We start from the raw sequence: 17,595 nt of genomic DNA on the forward strand, positions 1-17,595 counted from the left end.
ATGTCTGCTTGTGATGCTCTAGTCCATGTTGGTGTGTACATGTCTGCTTGTGATGCTCTAGTCCATGTTGGTGTGTACATGTCTGCTTGTGATGCTCTAGTCCATGTTGGTGTGTACATGTCTGCTTGTGATGCTCTAGTCCATGTTGGTGTGTACATGTCTGCTTGTGATGCTCTAGTCCATGTTGGTGTGTACATGTCTGCTTGTGATGCTCTAGTCCATGTTGGTGTGTACATGTCTGCTTGTGATGCTCTAGTCCATGTTGGTGTGTACATGTCTGCTTGTGATGCTCTAGTCCATGTTGGTGTGTACATGTCTGCTTGTGATGCTCTAGTCCATGTTGGTGTGTACATGTCTGCTTGTGATGCTCTAGTCCATGTTGGTGTTTACATGTCTGCTTCTGATGCTCTAGTCCATGTTGGTGTGTACATGTCTGCTTGTGATGCTCTAGTCCATGTTGGTGTGTACATGTCTGCTTGTGATGCTCTAGTCCATGTTGGTGTGTACATGTCTGCTTGTGATGCTCTAGTCCATGTTGGTGTGTACATGTCTGCTTGTGATGCTCTAGTCCATGTTGGTGTGTACATGTCTGCTTGTGATGCTCTAGTCCATGTTGGTGTGTACATGTCTGCTTGTGATGCTCTAGTCCATGTTGGTGTGTACATGTCTGCTTGTGATGCTCTAGTCCATGTTGGTGTGTACATGTCTGCTTGTGATGCTCTAGTCCATGTTGGTGTGTACATGTCTGCTTGTGATGCTCTAGTCCATGTTGGTGTGTACATGTCTGCTTGTGATGCTCTAGTCCATGTTGGTGTGTACATGTCTGCTTGTGATGCTCTAGTCCATGTAGGTGTGTGCATGTCTGCTTGTGATGCTCTAGTCCATGTTGGTGTGTGCATGTCTGCTTGTGATGCTCTAGTCCATGTTGGTGTGTACATGTCTGCTTGTGATGCTCTAGTCCATGTTGGTGTGTACATGTCTGCTTGTGATGCTCTAGTCCATGTTGGTGTGTGCATGTCTGCTTGTGATGCTCTAGTCCATGTTGGTGTGTACATGTCTGCTTGTGATGCTCTAGTCCATGTTGGTGTGTACATGTCTGCTTGTGATGCTCTAGTCCATGTTGGTGTGTACATGTCTGCTTGTGATGCTCTAGTCCATGTTGGTGTGTACATGTCTGCTTGTGATGCTCTAGTCCATGTTGGTGTGTACATGTCTGCTTGTGATGCTCTAGTCCATGTTGGTGTGTACATGTCTGCTTGTGATGCTCTAGTCCATGTTGGTGTGTACATGTCTGCTTGTGATGCTCTAGTCCATGTTGGTGTGTACATGTCTGCTTGTGATGCTCTAGTCCATGTTGGTGTGTACATGTCTGCTTGTGATGCTCTAGTCCATGTTGGTGTGTACATGTCTGCTTGTGATGCTCTAGTCCATGTTGGTGTGTACATGTCTGCTTGTGATGCTCTAGTCCATGTTGGTGTGTACATGTCTGTTTGTGATGCTCTAGTCCATGTTGGTGTGTACATGTCTGCTTGTGATGCTCTAGTCCATGTTGGTGTTTACATGTCTGCTTCTGATGCTCTAGTCCATGTTGGTGTGTACATGTCTGCTTGTGATGCTCTAGTCCATGTTGGTGTGTACATGTCTGCTTGTGATGCTCTAGTCCATGTTGGTGTGTGCATGTCTGCTTGTGATGCTCTAGTCCATGTTGGTGTGTACATGTCTGCTTGTGATGCTCTAGTCCATGTTGGTGTGTACATGTCTGCTTGTGATGCTCTAGTCCATGTTGGTGTGTACATGTCTGCTTGTGATGCTCTAGTCCATGTTGGTGTGTACATGTCTGCTTGTGATGCTCTAGTCCATGTTGGTGTGTACATGTCTGCTTGTGATGCTCTAGTCCATGTTGGTGTGTACATGTCTGCTTGTGATGCTCTAGTCCATGTTGGTGTGTACATGTCTGCTTGTGATGCTCTAGTCCATGTTGGTGTGTACATGTCTGCTTGTGATGCTCTAGTCCATGTTGGTGTGTACATGTCTGCTTGTGATGCTCTAGTCCATGTTGGTGTGTGCATGTCTGTTTGTGATGCTCTAGTCCATGTTGGTGTGTACATGTCTGCTTGTGATGCTCTAGTCCATGTTGGTGTGTGCATGTCTGCTTGTGATGCTCTAGTCCATGTTGGTGTGTACATGTCTGCTTGTGATGCTCTAGTCCATGTTGGTGTGTACATGTCTGCTTGTGATGCTCTAGTCCATGTTGGTGTGTACATGTCTGCTTGTGATGCTCTAGTCCATGTTGGTGTGTGCATGTCTGCTTGTGATGCTCTAGTCCATGTTGGTGTGTACATGTCTGCTTGTGATGCTCTAGTCCATGTTGGTGTGTACATGTCTGCTTGTGATGCTCTAGTCCATGTTGGTGTGTACATGTCTGCTTGTGATGCTCTAGTCCATGTTGGTGTGTACATGTTTGCTTGTGATGCTCTAGTCCATGTTGGTGTGTACATGTCTGCTTGTGATGCTCTAGTCCATGTTGGTGTGTACATGTCTGCTTGTGATGCTCTAGTCCATGTTGGTGTGTACATGTCTGCTTGTGATGCTCTAGTCCATGTTGGTGTGTACATGTCTGCTTGTGATGCTCTAGTCCATGTTGGTGTGTACATGTCTGCTTGTGATGCTCTAGTCCATGTTGGTGTGTACATGTCTGCTTGTGATGCTCTAGTCCATGTTGGTGTGTACATGTCTGCTTGTGATGCTCTAGTCCATGTTGGTGTGTGCATGTCTGCTTGTGATGCTCTAGTCCATGTTGGTGTGTACATGTCTGCTTGTGATGCTCTAGTCCATGTTGGTGTGTACATGTCTGCTTGTGATGCTCTAGTCCATGTTGGTGTGTACATGTCTGCTTGTGATGCTCTAGTCCATGTTGGTGTGTGCATGTCTGCTTGTGATGCTCTAGTCCATGTTGGTGTGTACATGTCTGCTTGTGATGCTCTAGTCCATGTTGGTGTGTACATGTCTGCTTGTGATGCTCTAGTCCATGTTGGTGTGTACATGTCTGCTTCTGATGCTCTAGTCCATGTTGGTGTGTACATGTTGCTTCTGATGCTCTAGTCCATGTTGGTGTGTACATGTTTGCTTGTGATGCTCTAGTCCATGTTGGTGTGTACATGTCTGCTTGTGATGCTCTAGTCCATGTTGGTGTGTACATGTCTGCTTGTGATGCTCTAGTCCATGTTGGTGTGTACATGTCTGCTTGTGATGCTCTAGTCCATGTTGGTGTGTGCATGTCTGCTTGTGATGCTCTAGTCCATGTTGGTGTGTACATGTATGCTTGTGATGCTCTAGTCCATGTTGGTGTGTACATGTCTGCTTGTGATGCTCTAGTCCATGTTGGTGTGTACATGTATGCTTGTGATGCTCTAGTCCATGTTGGTGTGTACATGTCTGCTTGTCTTGTGATGCTCTAGTCCATGTTGGTGTGTACATGTCTGCTTGTGATGCTCTAGTCCATGTTGGTGTGTACATGTATGCTTGTGATGCTCTAGTCCATGTTGGTGTGTACATGTCTGCTTGTGATGCTCTAGTCCATGTTGGTGTGTACATGTCTGCTTGTGATGCTCTAGTCCATGTTGGTGTGTACATGTCTGCTTGTGATGCTCTAGTCCATGTTGGTGTGTACATGTCTGCTTCTGATGCTCTAGTCCATGTTGGTGTGTACATGTCTGCTTGTGATGCTCTAGTCCATGTTGGTGTGTACATGTCTGCTTCTGATGCTCTAGTCCATGTTGGTGTGTACATGTCTGCTTGTGATGCTCTAGTCCATGTTGGTGTGTGCATGTCTGCTTGTGATGCTCTAGTCCATGTTGGTGTGTGCATGTCTGCTTGTGATGCTCTAGTCCATGTTGGTGTGTACATGTCTGCTTGTGATGCTCTAGTCCATGTTGGTGTGTACATGTCTGCTTGTGATGCTCTAGTCCATGTTGGTGTGTACATGTCTGCTTCTGATGCTCTAGTCCATGTTGGTGTGTACATGTCTGCTTGTGATGCTCTAGTCCATGTTGGTGTGTACATGTTTGCTTGTGATGCTCTAGTCCATGTTGGTGTGTACATGTTTGCTTGTGATGCTCTAGTCCATGTTGGTGTGTACATGTCTGCTTGTGATGCTCTAGTCCATGTTGGTGTGTACATGTCTGCTTGTGATGCTCTAGTCCATGTTGGTGTGTACATGTCTGCTTGTGATGCTCTAGTCCATGTTGGTGTGTACATGTCTGCTTCTGATGCTCTAGTCCATGTTGGTGTGTACATGTCTGCTTGTGATGCTCTAGTCCATGTTGGTGTGTACATGTTTGCTTGTGATGCTCTAGTCCATGTTGGTGTGTACATGTCTGCTTGTGATGCTCTAGTCCATGTTGGTGTGTACATGTCTGCTTGTGATGCTCTAGTCCATGTTGGTGTGTACATGTCTGCTTGTGATGCTCTAGTCCATGTTGGTGTGTGCATGTCTGCTTGTGATGCTCTAGTCCATGTTGGTGTGTGCATGTCTGCTTGTGATGCTCTAGTCCATGTTGGTGTGTACATGTCTGCTTGTGATGCTCTAGTCCATGTTGGTGTGTACATGTCTGCTTGTGATGCTCTAGTCCATGTTGGTGTGTACATGTCTGCTTGTGATGCTCTAGTCCATGTTGGTGTGTACATGTCTGCTTCTGATGCTCTAGTCCATGTTGGTGTGTACATGTCTGCTTGTGATGCTCTAGTCCATGTTGGTGTGTACATGTTTGCTTGTGATGCTCTAGTCCATGTTGGTGTGTACATGTTTGCTTGTGATGCTCTAGTCCATGTTGGTGTGTACATGTCTGCTTGTGATGCTCTAGTCCATGTTGGTGTGTACATGTCTGCTTGTGATGCTCTAGTCCATGTTGGTGTGTACATGTCTGCTTGTGATGCTCTAGTCCATGTTGGTGTGTACATGTCTGCTTGTGATGCTCTAGTCCATGTTGGTGTGTACATGTCTGCTTGTGATGCTCTAGTCCATGTTGGTGTGTGCATGTCTGCTTGTGATGCTCTAGTCCATGTTGGTGTGTACATGTCTGCTTGTGATGCTCTAGTCCATGTTGGTGTGTACATGTCTGCTTGTGATGCTCTAGTCCATGTTGGTGTGTACATGTCTGCTTGTGATGCTCTAGTCCATGTTGGTGTGTACATGTCTGCTTGTGATGCTCTAGTCCATGTTGGTGTGTACATGTCTGCTTGTGATGCTCTAGTCCATGTTGGTGTGTACATGTCTGCTTGTGATGCTCTAGTCCATGTTGGTGTGTACATGTCTGCTTCTGATGCTCTAGTCCATGTTGGTGTGTACATGTCTGCTTGTGATGCTCTAGTCCATGTTGGTGTGTACATGTCTGCTTGTGATGCTCTAGTCCATGTTGGTGTGTACATGTCTGCTTGTGATGCTCTAGTCCATGTTGGTGTGTACATGTCTGCTTGTGATGCTCTAGTCCATGTTGGTGTGTACATGTCTGCTTGTGATGCTCTAGTCCATGTTGGTGTGTACATGTCTGCTTGTGATGCTCTAGTCCATGTTGGTGTGTACATGTCTGCTTGTGATGCTCTAGTCCATGTTGGTGTGTACATGTCTGCTTGTGATGCTCTAGTCCATGTTGGTGTGTACATGTCTGCTTCTGATGCTCTAGTCCATGTTGGTGTGTACATGTCTGCTTGTGATGCTCTAGTCCATGTTGGTGTGTACATGTCTGCTTGTGATGCTCTAGTCCATGTTGGTGTGTGCATGTCTGCTTGTGATGCTCTAGTCCATGTTGGTGTGTACATGTCTGCTTGTGATGCTCTAGTCCATGTTGGTGTGTACATGTCTGCTTGTGATGCTCTAGTCCATGTTGGTGTGTACATGTCTGCTTGTGATGCTCTAGTCCATGTTGGTGTGTACATGTCTGCTTGTGATGCTCTAGTCCATGTTGGTGTGTACATGTCTGCTTGTGATGCTCTAGTCCATGTTGGTGTGTACATGTCTGCTTGTGATGCTCTAGTCCATGTTGGTGTGTACATGTCTGCTTGTGATGCTCTAGTCCATGTTGGTGTGTACATGTCTGCTTGTGATGCTCTAGTCCATGTTGGTGTGTACATGTCTGCTTGTGATGCTCTAGTCCATGTTGGTGTGTACATGTCTGCTTGTGATGCTCTAGTCCATGTTGGTGTGTACATGTCTGCTTGTGATGCTCTAGTCCATGTTGGTGTGTACATGTCTGCTTGTGATGCTCTAGTCCATGTTGGTGTGTACATGTTTGCTTGTGATGCTCTAGTCCATGTTGGTGTGTACATGTCTGCTTGTGATGCTCTAGTCCATGTTGGTGTGTACATGTCTGCTTGTGATGCTCTAGTCCATGTTGGTGTGTACATGTCTGCTTGTGATGCTCTAGTCCATGTTGGTGTGTACATGTCTGCTTGTGATGCTCTAGTCCATGTTGGTGTGTACATGTCTGCTTGTGATGCTCTAGTCCATGTTGGTGTGTACATGTCTGCTTGTGATGCTCTAGTCCATGTTGGTGTGTACATGTCTGCTTGTGATGCTCTAGTCCATGTTGGTGTGTACATGTCTGCTTCTGATGCTCTAGTCCATGTTGGTGTGTACATGTTTGCTTGTGATGCTCTAGTCCATGTTGGTGTGTACATGTTTGCTTGTGATGCTCTAGTCCATGTTGGTGTGTACATGTCTGCTTCTGATGCTCTAGTCCATGTTGGTGTGTACATGTCTGCTTGTGATGCTCTAGTCCATGTTGGTGTGTACATGTTTGCTTGTGATGCTCTAGTCCATGTTGGTGTGTACATGTTTGCTTGTGATGCTCTAGTCCATGTTGGTGTGTACATGTCTGCTTGTGATGCTCTAGTCCATGTTGGTGTGTACATGTCTGCTTGTGATGCTCTAGTCCATGTTGGTGTGTGCATGTCTGCTTGTGATGCTCTAGTCCATGTTGGTGTGTACATGTCTGCTTGTGATGCTCTAGTCCATGTTGGTGTGTACATGTCTGCTTGTGATGCTCTAGTCCATGTTGGTGTGTACATGTCTGCTTGTGATGCTCTAGTCCATGTTGGTGTGTACATGTCTGCTTGTGATGCTCTAGTCCATGTTGGTGTGTACATGTCTGCTTGTGATGCTCTAGTCCATGTTGGTGTGTACATGTCTGCTTCTGATGCTCTAGTCCATGTTGGTGTGTACATGTCTGCTTGTGATGCTCTAGTCCATGTTGGTGTGTACATGTCTGCTTGTGATGCTCTAGTCCATGTTGGTGTGTACATGTTTGCTTGTGATGCTCTAGTCCATGTTGGTGTGTACATGTTTGCTTGTGATGCTCTAGTCCATGTTGGTGTGTACATGTCTGCTTGTGATGCTCTAGTCCATGTTGGTGTGTACATGTCTGCTTGTGATGCTCTAGTCCATGTTGGTGTGTACATGTCTGCTTGTGATGCTCTAGTCCATGTTGGTGTGTACATGTCTGCTTGTGATGCTCTAGTCCATGTTGGTGTGTACATGTCTGCTTGTGATGCTCTAGTCCATGTTGGTGTGTACATGTCTGCTTGTGATGCTCTAGTCCATGTTGGTGTGTACATGTCTGCTTGTGATGCTCTAGTCCATGTTGGTGTGTACATGTCTGCTTGTGATGCTCTAGTCCATGTTGGTGTGTACATGTCTGCTTGTGATGCTCTAGTCCATGTTGGTGTGTACATGTCTGCTTGTGATGCTCTAGTCCATGTTGGTGTGTACATGTCTGCTTGTGATGCTCTAGTCCATGTTGGTGTGTACATGTCTGCTTGTGATGCTCTAGTCCATGTTGGTGTGTACATGTCTGCTTGTGATGCTCTAGTCCATGTTGGTGTGTACATGTCTGCTTGTGATGCTCTAGTCCATGTTGGTGTGTACATGTCTGCTTCTGATGCTCTAGTCCATGTTGGTGTGTACATGTCTGCTTGTGATGCTCTAGTCCATGTTGGTGTGTACATGTCTGCTTGTGATGCTCTAGTCCATGTTGGTGTGTACATGTCTGCTTCTGATGCTCTAGTCCATGTTGGTGTGTACATGTCTGCTTGTGATGCTCTAGTCCATGTTGGTGTGTACATGTTTGCTTGTGATGCTCTAGTCCATGTTGGTGTGTACATGTTTGCTTGTGATGCTCTAGTCCATGTTGGTGTGTACATGTCTGCTTGTGATGCTCTAGTCCATGTTGGTGTGTACATGTCTGCTTGTGATGCTCTAGTCCATGTTGGTGTGTACATGTCTGCTTGTGATGCTCTAGTCCATGTTGGTGTGTACATGTCTGCTTGTGATGCTCTAGTCCATGTTGGTGTGTGCATGTCTGCTTGTGATGCTCTAGTCCATGTTGGTGTGTACATGTCTGCTTGTGATGCTCTAGTCCATGTTGGTGTGTACATGTCTGCTTGTGATGCTCTAGTCCATGTTGGTGTGTACATGTCTGCTTGTGATGCTCTAGTCCATGTTGGTGTGTACATGTCTGCTTGTGATGCTCTAGTCCATGCTGGTGTGTACATGTCTGCTTGTGATGCTCTAGTCCATGTTGGTGTGTACATGTCTGCTTGTGATGCTCTAGTCCATGTTGGTGTGTACATGTCTGCTTGTGATGCTCTAGTCCATGTTGGTGTGTACATGTGTGCTTGTGATGCTCTAGTCCATGTTGGTGTGTACATGTCTGCTTGTGATGCTCTAGTCCATGTTGGTGTGTACATGTCTGCTTGTGATGCTCTAGTCCATGTTGGTGTGTACATGTCTGCTTGTGATGCTCTAGTCCATGTTGGTGTGTACATGTCTGCTTGTGATGCTCTAGTCCATGTCTGCTGGTCTGCATGCAAGGTCTTACACCAGGAGCTCTGCAGGTTCCGTGAGAACTGCTGCATTTAACGGAACCTAACCTTACAAACTGGTCATCCTGACTTGTAGGTTTGCAATGCTGTGCTCGTGTTCTACATAGCCTGTTCGTGTTGGTCAACCATACCTGGTTTCAGTTTCAAGTTACTCCTAAATCTTCCGGACTAAGAACTTCGGCGAACTGCACCTTATCCTAACAACCGAGACCGTTCTCGATAGGGAGGGGTTAGAGTTTCTTCAGGACATAAATACTTTGGATCCAACAACATCCCCGCAGTCTAGAGCTGTCCTATTTGGTCGTTGGGCATCAACTGAAGAAGTCTGATTTGATTATAGACCTGACTTCTGAGACAACTGTTCATAGTCCAGTGGCCATCGACTTTATAGATGAGATTTCAATGAGTTCTTATGAATTGTTCCATGTCCCAATTTTTGGGAAGTCCATGTGTATCAGCACTGATTATTTCTGAAACAATGTCAGCCAAAATGTTTTTTTCTGGTTTAAGAATTACATTTCTTTCTATGGGCTTCCAAAGTAAGACGGCAAAGGGAATTTATTGCGCAACATGGTCTGTCTTAGAGGACACCAGTACTAGATCTGACCAATCTAAGTCTAAGACTAGATCTAACCAGTCTAAGACTAGATCCAACCAATCTAAACCAAAGACTTGATCTGACCAATCTAAGTCTAAGACTAGATCCCACCAATCTAAGTCTATGACCAGGTCTGACCAATCTAAAACTGAGACTAGATCCAACCAATCTAATCTAGGACTTGATCTGACCAATCTAATTATAAGACTAGATGTGATCAATCTAAGACTAAGACTAGATCTGACCAATCTAAGTCTAAGACTAAATGTGATCAATGTGAGACTAAGACTAGATGTGACCAATATAAGTCTAAAACTAGATGTGACCAATATAAGTCTAAAACTAGATGTGACCAATCTAAGTCTAAGACTAGATCTAACCAATCTAAATCTAAGACTAGGTCTAACCAAACTAAGCCTAAGACTTGATCTGACCACCCTATGTCTAGGACTACATTCAACCAATCTAATTATAAGACTAGATGTGATCAATCTAAGACTAAGACTAGATATGACCAATCTAAGTCTAAGACTAAATGTGATCAATGTGAGACTAAGACTAGATGTGACCAATATAGGTCTAAAACTAGTGTGACCAATCTAAGTCTAAGACTAGATCTAACCAATCTAAGTCCAAGACTAGGTCTAACCAATCTAAGCCTAAGACTTGATCTGACCACCCTATGCCTAGGACTAGATTTGACCAATCTAATTATAAGACTAGATGTGACCAATCAAAGTCTAAGACTAGATGTGATCAATCTAAGTCTAAGACTAGATCTGACCAATCTAAGGCTAGATGTGACCGATCGAAGTCTAAGACTAGATCTAACCAATCCAAGTCTAAGACTAAATCTAACCAATCCAAGCCTAAGACTTGAGCTGACAGATCTAAGTCTAAGACTAAATCTGACCAATCTAAGACTAGATGTGACAAATCTAAGTCTAAGACTAAATCTGACCAATCTAAATCTATGACCAGGTCTGACCAATCTAATACTAAGACTAGATTTAATCGATTCAAAACTAAGACTAGATCCAACCAATATAATTTTATGACTTGATCTAATCATCTAAGTCTGAGACTTGATGTGACCGATCTAAGTCTAAGACGAGATGCGACCAATCTAAGTCTAAGACTAGATGTGACCAATCTAAATCTAAGACTAGATGTGACCAATCTAAGTCTAAGACTAGATGTGACCAATCTAAGTCAAAAACCAGACCTGACCAATCTAAGTCTAAGGCTGGAACTGACCAATCTATGTCCAAGACTAGATGCAACCAATCTAAGTCTAAGACTAGATGTGACCAATCTAAGTCTAAGACTAGATGTGACCAATCTAAGTCAAAAACTAGACCTGAACAATCTAAGTCTAAGGCTGGAACTGACCAATCTAAGTCTAAGACTAGGTGCGACCAATCTAAGTCTAAGACTAGACCTGAACAATCTAAGTCTAAGGCTGGAACTGACCAATATAAGTCTAAGACTAGATGTGATCAATCTAAGTCCAAGACTAGATGTGATCAATCTGAGTCTAAGACTAGATGCGACCAATCTAAGTCTAAGACTGGATGTGATCAATCTAAGTCTAAGACTAGATGTGACCAATCTAAGTCAAAAACTAGACCTGAACAATCTAAGTCTAAGGCTGGAACTGACCAATCTAAGTCTAAGACTAGACCTGAACAATCTAAGTCTAAGGCTGGAACTGACCAATATAAGTCTAAGACTAGATGTGACCAAACTAAGTCTAAGACTAGATGTGACCAATCTAAGTCTAAGACTAGACGTGACCAATCTAAGTCTAAGACTAGATGTGATCAATCTAAGTCTAAGACTAGATGTGACCAATCTAAGACTAAGACTAGATGTGACCAATCTAAGTCTAAGAATAGATGTGACCAATCTAAGTCTAAGACTCGATGTGACCAATTTAAGTCTAAGACTAGATGTGACCAATCTAAGTCTAAGACTAGATGTGACCAATCTAAGTCTAAGACCATGAACTGATGAAGTCACCTCATATGAGAGGCTAATCGCCTCCAAGACAAAACCCTGAGACTACAAAGACCTGATGAATGAGAACCTTCATAGGCATTTGGCACAAAATACTCTCCAGGGATTTAAAGACCTTGGTCAGGGTCACTGCTCTTCTGGCATCACCATGTTGGTTCTCCAACATTCAGTTCTTCTCTGGTGACCATTAGCATGTGACCAGTTAGCGGCGAGATGCAACAGACTAGATCAGCCAAGAGGAGAAGAATGCAGACTTACTCCAGTCTTTGATTAAAACTTACTAAAGTGCACCACTAGGAACTGGATGTGATTTGAAAAACCCTGAAATGAGCCTGAACAGTCCGGCCAGAAGATATTTTGGACATTGGTCTGCCTGGAAAAAGTCGGCAACAGACACGACGTCGGATCAGACCCGGGTGCGTACTCACCACTCGGCAACAGACACGACGTCGGATCAGACCCGGGTGCGTACTCACCACTCGGCAACAGACACGAGGTCGGATCAGACCTGGGTGCGTACTCACCACTCGGCAACAGACACGAAGTCGGATCGGACCTGGGTGCGTACTCACCACTCGGCAACAGACACGAAGTCGGATCAGACCTGGGTGCGTACTCACCACTCGGCAACAGACACGACGTCGGATCAGACCCGGGTGCGTACTCACCACTTCTCGAGGCAGCAGGGGTTCCTCTGGACGAGTCACCAGCAGGTTGACTACCCCACCCATGGGTGCAGCACGCAGCACGGCCACCACCTCTTCTTGGGTTTTACCACTCAGGTCCACACCACCGACCTGCATCACACATCCAGTAGTAATGATACATGGGTGGGAACCAAGGACCCAATGATACTTCCAGATGTCCTTTTTAATATCTGGTTATTATAAAAGGGTGGTTAAGAAATGAAATACATGGTCCTACCTTCAGAAGACAGTCTCCAGCTTTGAGTCTACCATCTTGGATGGCGGCACCCCGAGCCAGTATGTTTTTGACATAAATAGGAGCGCTGCCACCAACTGGAACATCTCGGGAAGTGATGCTGAACCCAAGTCCTTCCGGACCTAAGACATAAAAAGGCCAAATATTTACCATTTGAAATAAGAAAATGCAAATATTACATTCATTTTAATGTGTATCACATCTTCTTCAATGTATCATGTTTATACATGAACACATCTGAAATACATTCATATAATTGTGGAGGGAGGCGTGGCCTGCGGGCCTGATGCAGAGCGGGGTTTGTAAAGCCCGGCCTCGAAGAAACCGGTAGGTGAGTAGATTGCCCAGCTGGGATTTGCTATCTAATCACCGGTCACCCTTATTAGCAGCAGCCGGAACGAGACACGTAGTTGGAGCAGAGCAGAGACACGCCCGACTGAAAAGGCCTAAAGTATATATTGCTGAAAAGCAAACAAGACTTGTGTATGACAATAAAAGACTGGCTCAAACCTGCACACCGGTCTCACGAAATATCTACGGGACTCAGGAGAACCCACCCACCATAGAGAGACTTCCACAATAATGATCTAACCTGGGACCCTCAAGTTGCTGGCACGGCCGCTCTACCAACCGAGCCACGCCGACCCAGTTTAATAAACTATATTACTAGTAACGAGTATTCTAATTAATTACTTTATGGTCCGTTAAAACGCCGTTAGTGATAGCTGGATTTGGTTTTATTTATGTCAACAACAATAACAAGTGCAGCAAGTTCAACGCAGGAAATATATTTTTACTGGTGAACGCAACAAGCAGTATCGCACTAAAATGAACTTGATATCAAACGACAAATGAAAACTTGCCATCCAAACAATACACCGTTCAATTCATCTCTACTCATCTTTGCTCAGATTCCGTTAGTAATTCAATTACTTTTTTGGCAAAGTAAAAAATGTAATTAATTACTTTTTAAAAATAATTTCAGGACACTGAATGCTAAATGCTAACTGCTAAAGCTAACAAACATAGCTCTGTTGAGGCCCTCGATTCCATCACACGTTACTAGGCAACAGGCCCCGCCTTTTAAAAACACAGACTCCACCCACTGTGCTCTTATATTAAACATCTCTCAAATGCATGTTAGAGAACAACAAATCAATGACTGAAGTGACAATCTTGCCATCCAAACAATACCCCGTTTGTTGACAAGAAGCCACGACAAGCCATTCTATCTCTTTATTAAGCAGAGGTTACACAATTTTGGTGTAAAAAAATTTAAAGAGCTGGTGTCAAGGCCGACAAAGTGCGCTGCTAACTGCTAAAGCTAACAAACACAGCTCCGTTGAAGCCCTCGATGACATCACTAGGCAACAGGCCCCGCCTTTTAAAAACACAGACTCCACCCACTGTGCTCTTATATTAAACATCTCTTAAATGCATGTTAGAGAACAACAAATCAATGACTGAAGTGACAAACTTGCCATCCAAACAATACCCCGTTTGTTGACAAGAAGCCACGACAAGCCATTCTATCTCTTTATTAAGCAGAGGTTACACAACCCGGTGGAAAAAAATTCAAAGAGCTGGTGTCAAGGCCGACAAATTGCGCTGCTAACTGCTAAAGCTAACAAACACAGCTCCGTTGAAGCCCTCGATGACATCACTAGGCAACAGGCTCCGCCTTTTAAAAACACAGACTCCACCCACTGTGCTTTTATATTAAACATCTCTCAAATGCATGTTAGAGAACAACAAATCAATGATTAAAGTGACAATCTTGCCATCCAAACAATACCCCGTTTGTTGACAAGAAGCCACGACAAGTCATTCTATCTCTTTATTAAGCAGAGGTTACACAACCTGGTGGAAAAAAATTAAAAAAGCTGGCGTCAAGCCGACAAAGTGCGCTGCTAACTGCTAAAGCTAACAAACACAGCTCCGTTGAAGCCCTCGATGACATCACTAGGCAACAGGCCCCGCCTTTTAAAAACAAAGACTCCACACACTGTGCTCTTATATCAAAACATCTCTTAAATGCATGTTAGAGAACGACAAATCAATGACTGAAGTGACAAACTTGCCATCCAAACAATACCCCGTTTGTTGACAAGAAGCCACGACAGCCATTCAATCTTTCAACCATAACTACAATTAATTACTTTTTAAAAAGTAATTTTCTGAACATGGTTGCCAAATAATAACATTTACATGTTCACCTCTCAGTGTTGTGTTGTTCTTCAAGTATTCTGCATGTTCCTGAATGGCTTGTGCTCCTTATTCTGCTCACCAAGGAGACACTAGCTTAGTAGTTCTGTCTGCTATCAAGTGTGCATGGGACTTAATAGACCTAGCCCTATATCGGTAAGCATTTCTGTACTTGCAACGTGTTTCCACTTCCTTCGACCATATATGTATTTCCTCTGTCATCGGGTCTGTTATAACAACAAACAAGTTCAACATGTAAAGCTTCAAATAACATTTCCATTCAACTTCGTCAAGGACCATTCCAATTTCCACAGGTAAAAGTGGTAATGCCCTTGATGTTGAAAGCCTTGTCTTAGTTCCAAGACGGTGACCTTTAAGGTTCGGCAGACTAATATGAATTGCAGGTCTCGGGGTCAAACGGGTAAATAAAACAGACACATAAGCAACGGTGACCTGACCTTTTCTGCTGAGCGAGGAGATTTGAATTTGTCCGATAAAATCCAAGAAAAAAAATTTTTTCAAAGGTCAGCCGGGTATTTATAATTACTGCCGGAAATCCACTGGATTTTCCATTTCTTTCTACGACAAATTCTACCGAGTACAGTGCAGGGAATGTGACTTGAAGATGTGCGGGTAAGACTCTTTTGATTGTAAAAATGTAGTGCAGCAGGGAAGTGCACAGGAAGCACAATCAGGCAACATAACAGGTGTAACTACTAGTAAGTTAAAGTAAAGTTAAAGTAGCAATGATTCTCACATACACACTGTGGTTTTGACCCATCCCCTTGCTCACCCCCTGGGAGCTGAGGGGAGCAGTGAGGAGCAGCGGTGACCACGCCCGGGAATCATTTTTGGTGATTCAACTCCAATTCCAAGCCTTGATGCTGAGTGCCAAACAGGGAGGTAATGGCTCCCATTTTTATAGTCTTTGGTATGACTCGGCCGGGGTTTGAACTCACGACCTACCCATCTCAAGACGGACACTCTAACCCAGGGGTCACCAACTCGGTGCCCCCGTAAGGACCAGATGAGGCACCTGCTGGCCTGTTCTAAAAATAGCAGCACTTACCAGTGAGCTGCCTCTATTTTTTAAAATTGTATTTATTTACTAGCAAGCTGGTCTCGCTTTGCTCGCCATTTTTAATTCTAAGAGAGACAAAACTCAAATAGAATTTGAAAATCCAAGAAAATATTTTAAAGACTTGCTTTTCACTTGTTTAAATAAATTCATTTATTTTTTTTATTTTGCTTCTTATAACTTTCAGAAAGACAATTTTAGAGAAAAAATACAACCTTAAAAATAATTTTAGGATTTTTAAAAACATACTTTTTTACCTTTTAAATTCCTTCCTCTTCTTTCCTGACAATTTAAATAAATGTTCAAGTATTTTTCTTGTTGTTGTAAAGAATAATAAATACATTTTAATTCCTCATTTTAGCTTCTGTTTTTTCGACGAAGAATATTTGTGAAATATTTCTTCAAACTTATGATTAAAATTCAAAAAAAATATTCTGGCAAATCTAGAAAATCTGTACATCCATCCATCTATTTTCTATCTCAGCTAAAATCGGGCGGAAGGCGGGCTACACCCTGGACAAGTCGCCAGCTCATGGGAGGGCCAACACAGATAGACACACAATATTCACACTCACATTCACAATCTGTAGAATCAAATTTAAATCTTATTTCAAAGTCTTTTGAATTCATTTAAAAATGTTTGTTCTGGAAAATCTACAATAATGATTTGTCCTTGTTAGCAAAAATAGCTTAGTCCAATTTGTTATATATTCTAACAAAGTGCAGATTGGATTTTAAGCTATTTAAAACATGTCATCAAAATTCTAAAATTAATGTTAATCAGGAAAAATTACTAACGATGTTCCATAAGTCATTTTTAAATTTTTTTCAAAAAGATTCGATTTAGCTAGTTTTTCTCTCTTTTTTTTCGGTTGAATTTTGAATTTTTAAAGAGTCGAAATTGAAGATAAACTATGTTTAAAAATTAAATTTTCATTTTTTTCCGTGTTTTCTCCTCTTTTAAACCGTTCAATTAAGTGTTTTTTTCATCATTTATTCTCTACAAAAGACCTTCCATAAAAGGAAAAAAAATGTATAACGGAATGACGGTTAGAAATAAAATGTATTTAAGTGTGTATCAAACTGGTAGCCCTTGGCATTAATCAGTACCCAAGAAGTATCTCTAGGTTTCAAAAAAGGTTGCTGACCCCTGCTCTAACCACTAAGCCACCGACAGTTTGGTTGATGAACGAGCGAGAGACTTTAACATAACTGAAAAACAGGACTTATTAAAAAATGAATCATTGTTTACAAAGATAACCACGGCTGTTTATGTCCGTCATTGGCGGTCCAGAGAACCCTGAGTAGCAAGAGCTCCACAGCTAAGTTGTTTCAAAGTCAGTTTTAAAAGGACATTTACGTACAATCAATGTTGCGTCAATGTCTTGTGTCTGCTGGGTTTCTTCCAATTGAAGACAAACATTAAAGAAAAATCCTGAATCCAGAGAACAATTCTGATCACCTCCAAAATCTGATCACGTATTCCTTATTCCTGTAATTTTCATCCAAATTCGTGAATAATGTGGTTGCTAACTAACTAACTAACTAACTAACTAACTAACTAACTAATTATTACTCGAATCTCATCCGCATTAATAAAAACGATCCAAAATTTTTGTTTAGTACAGTAGACTTTATGAAGTTCTTTAATAGGAAAATTGAACTTATTAGAAAGGAGATTAAAGACAATGCGTCCCAGCTACAACGGGGTTATAGTAACACAGATACGATGGTATATACGGCGGATACTGCAAATATCCAAAATAGTTTCTCTCGTTTTGATGAAATAACATTAGAAGGATTGTTACAACGTGTAAATGGAATAAAACAAACAACATGTTTACTTGACCCACTTCCTGGGAAACTTATCAAGGAG

The 17,595-nt window shown here is 42.9% G+C and overlaps 1 protein-coding gene across 1 annotated transcript in view; it reads right to left on the bottom strand.

The window, feature by feature from the left end:
- LOC133569802 (partitioning defective 3 homolog) overlaps positions 1-17,595 on the bottom strand; it is a 332,895-nt gene that overhangs the window by 44,459 nt on the left and 270,841 nt on the right. Inside the window, exons 11-12 of the mRNA XM_061922424.1 lie at positions 12,419-12,558; positions 12,163-12,291 (exon numbers count right to left, since the gene is read on the bottom strand). Of these exons, the coding sequence (XP_061778408.1) occupies positions 12,163-12,291; positions 12,419-12,558 (269 nt within the window). The remainder of the gene's footprint in view (positions 1-12,162; positions 12,292-12,418; positions 12,559-17,595) is intronic.

This window comes from Nerophis ophidion, linkage group LG15 (genome assembly GCF_033978795.1).
Source record: "Nerophis ophidion isolate RoL-2023_Sa linkage group LG15, RoL_Noph_v1.0, whole genome shotgun sequence".
Taxonomy (NCBI): domain Eukaryota; kingdom Metazoa; phylum Chordata; class Actinopteri; order Syngnathiformes; family Syngnathidae; genus Nerophis; species Nerophis ophidion.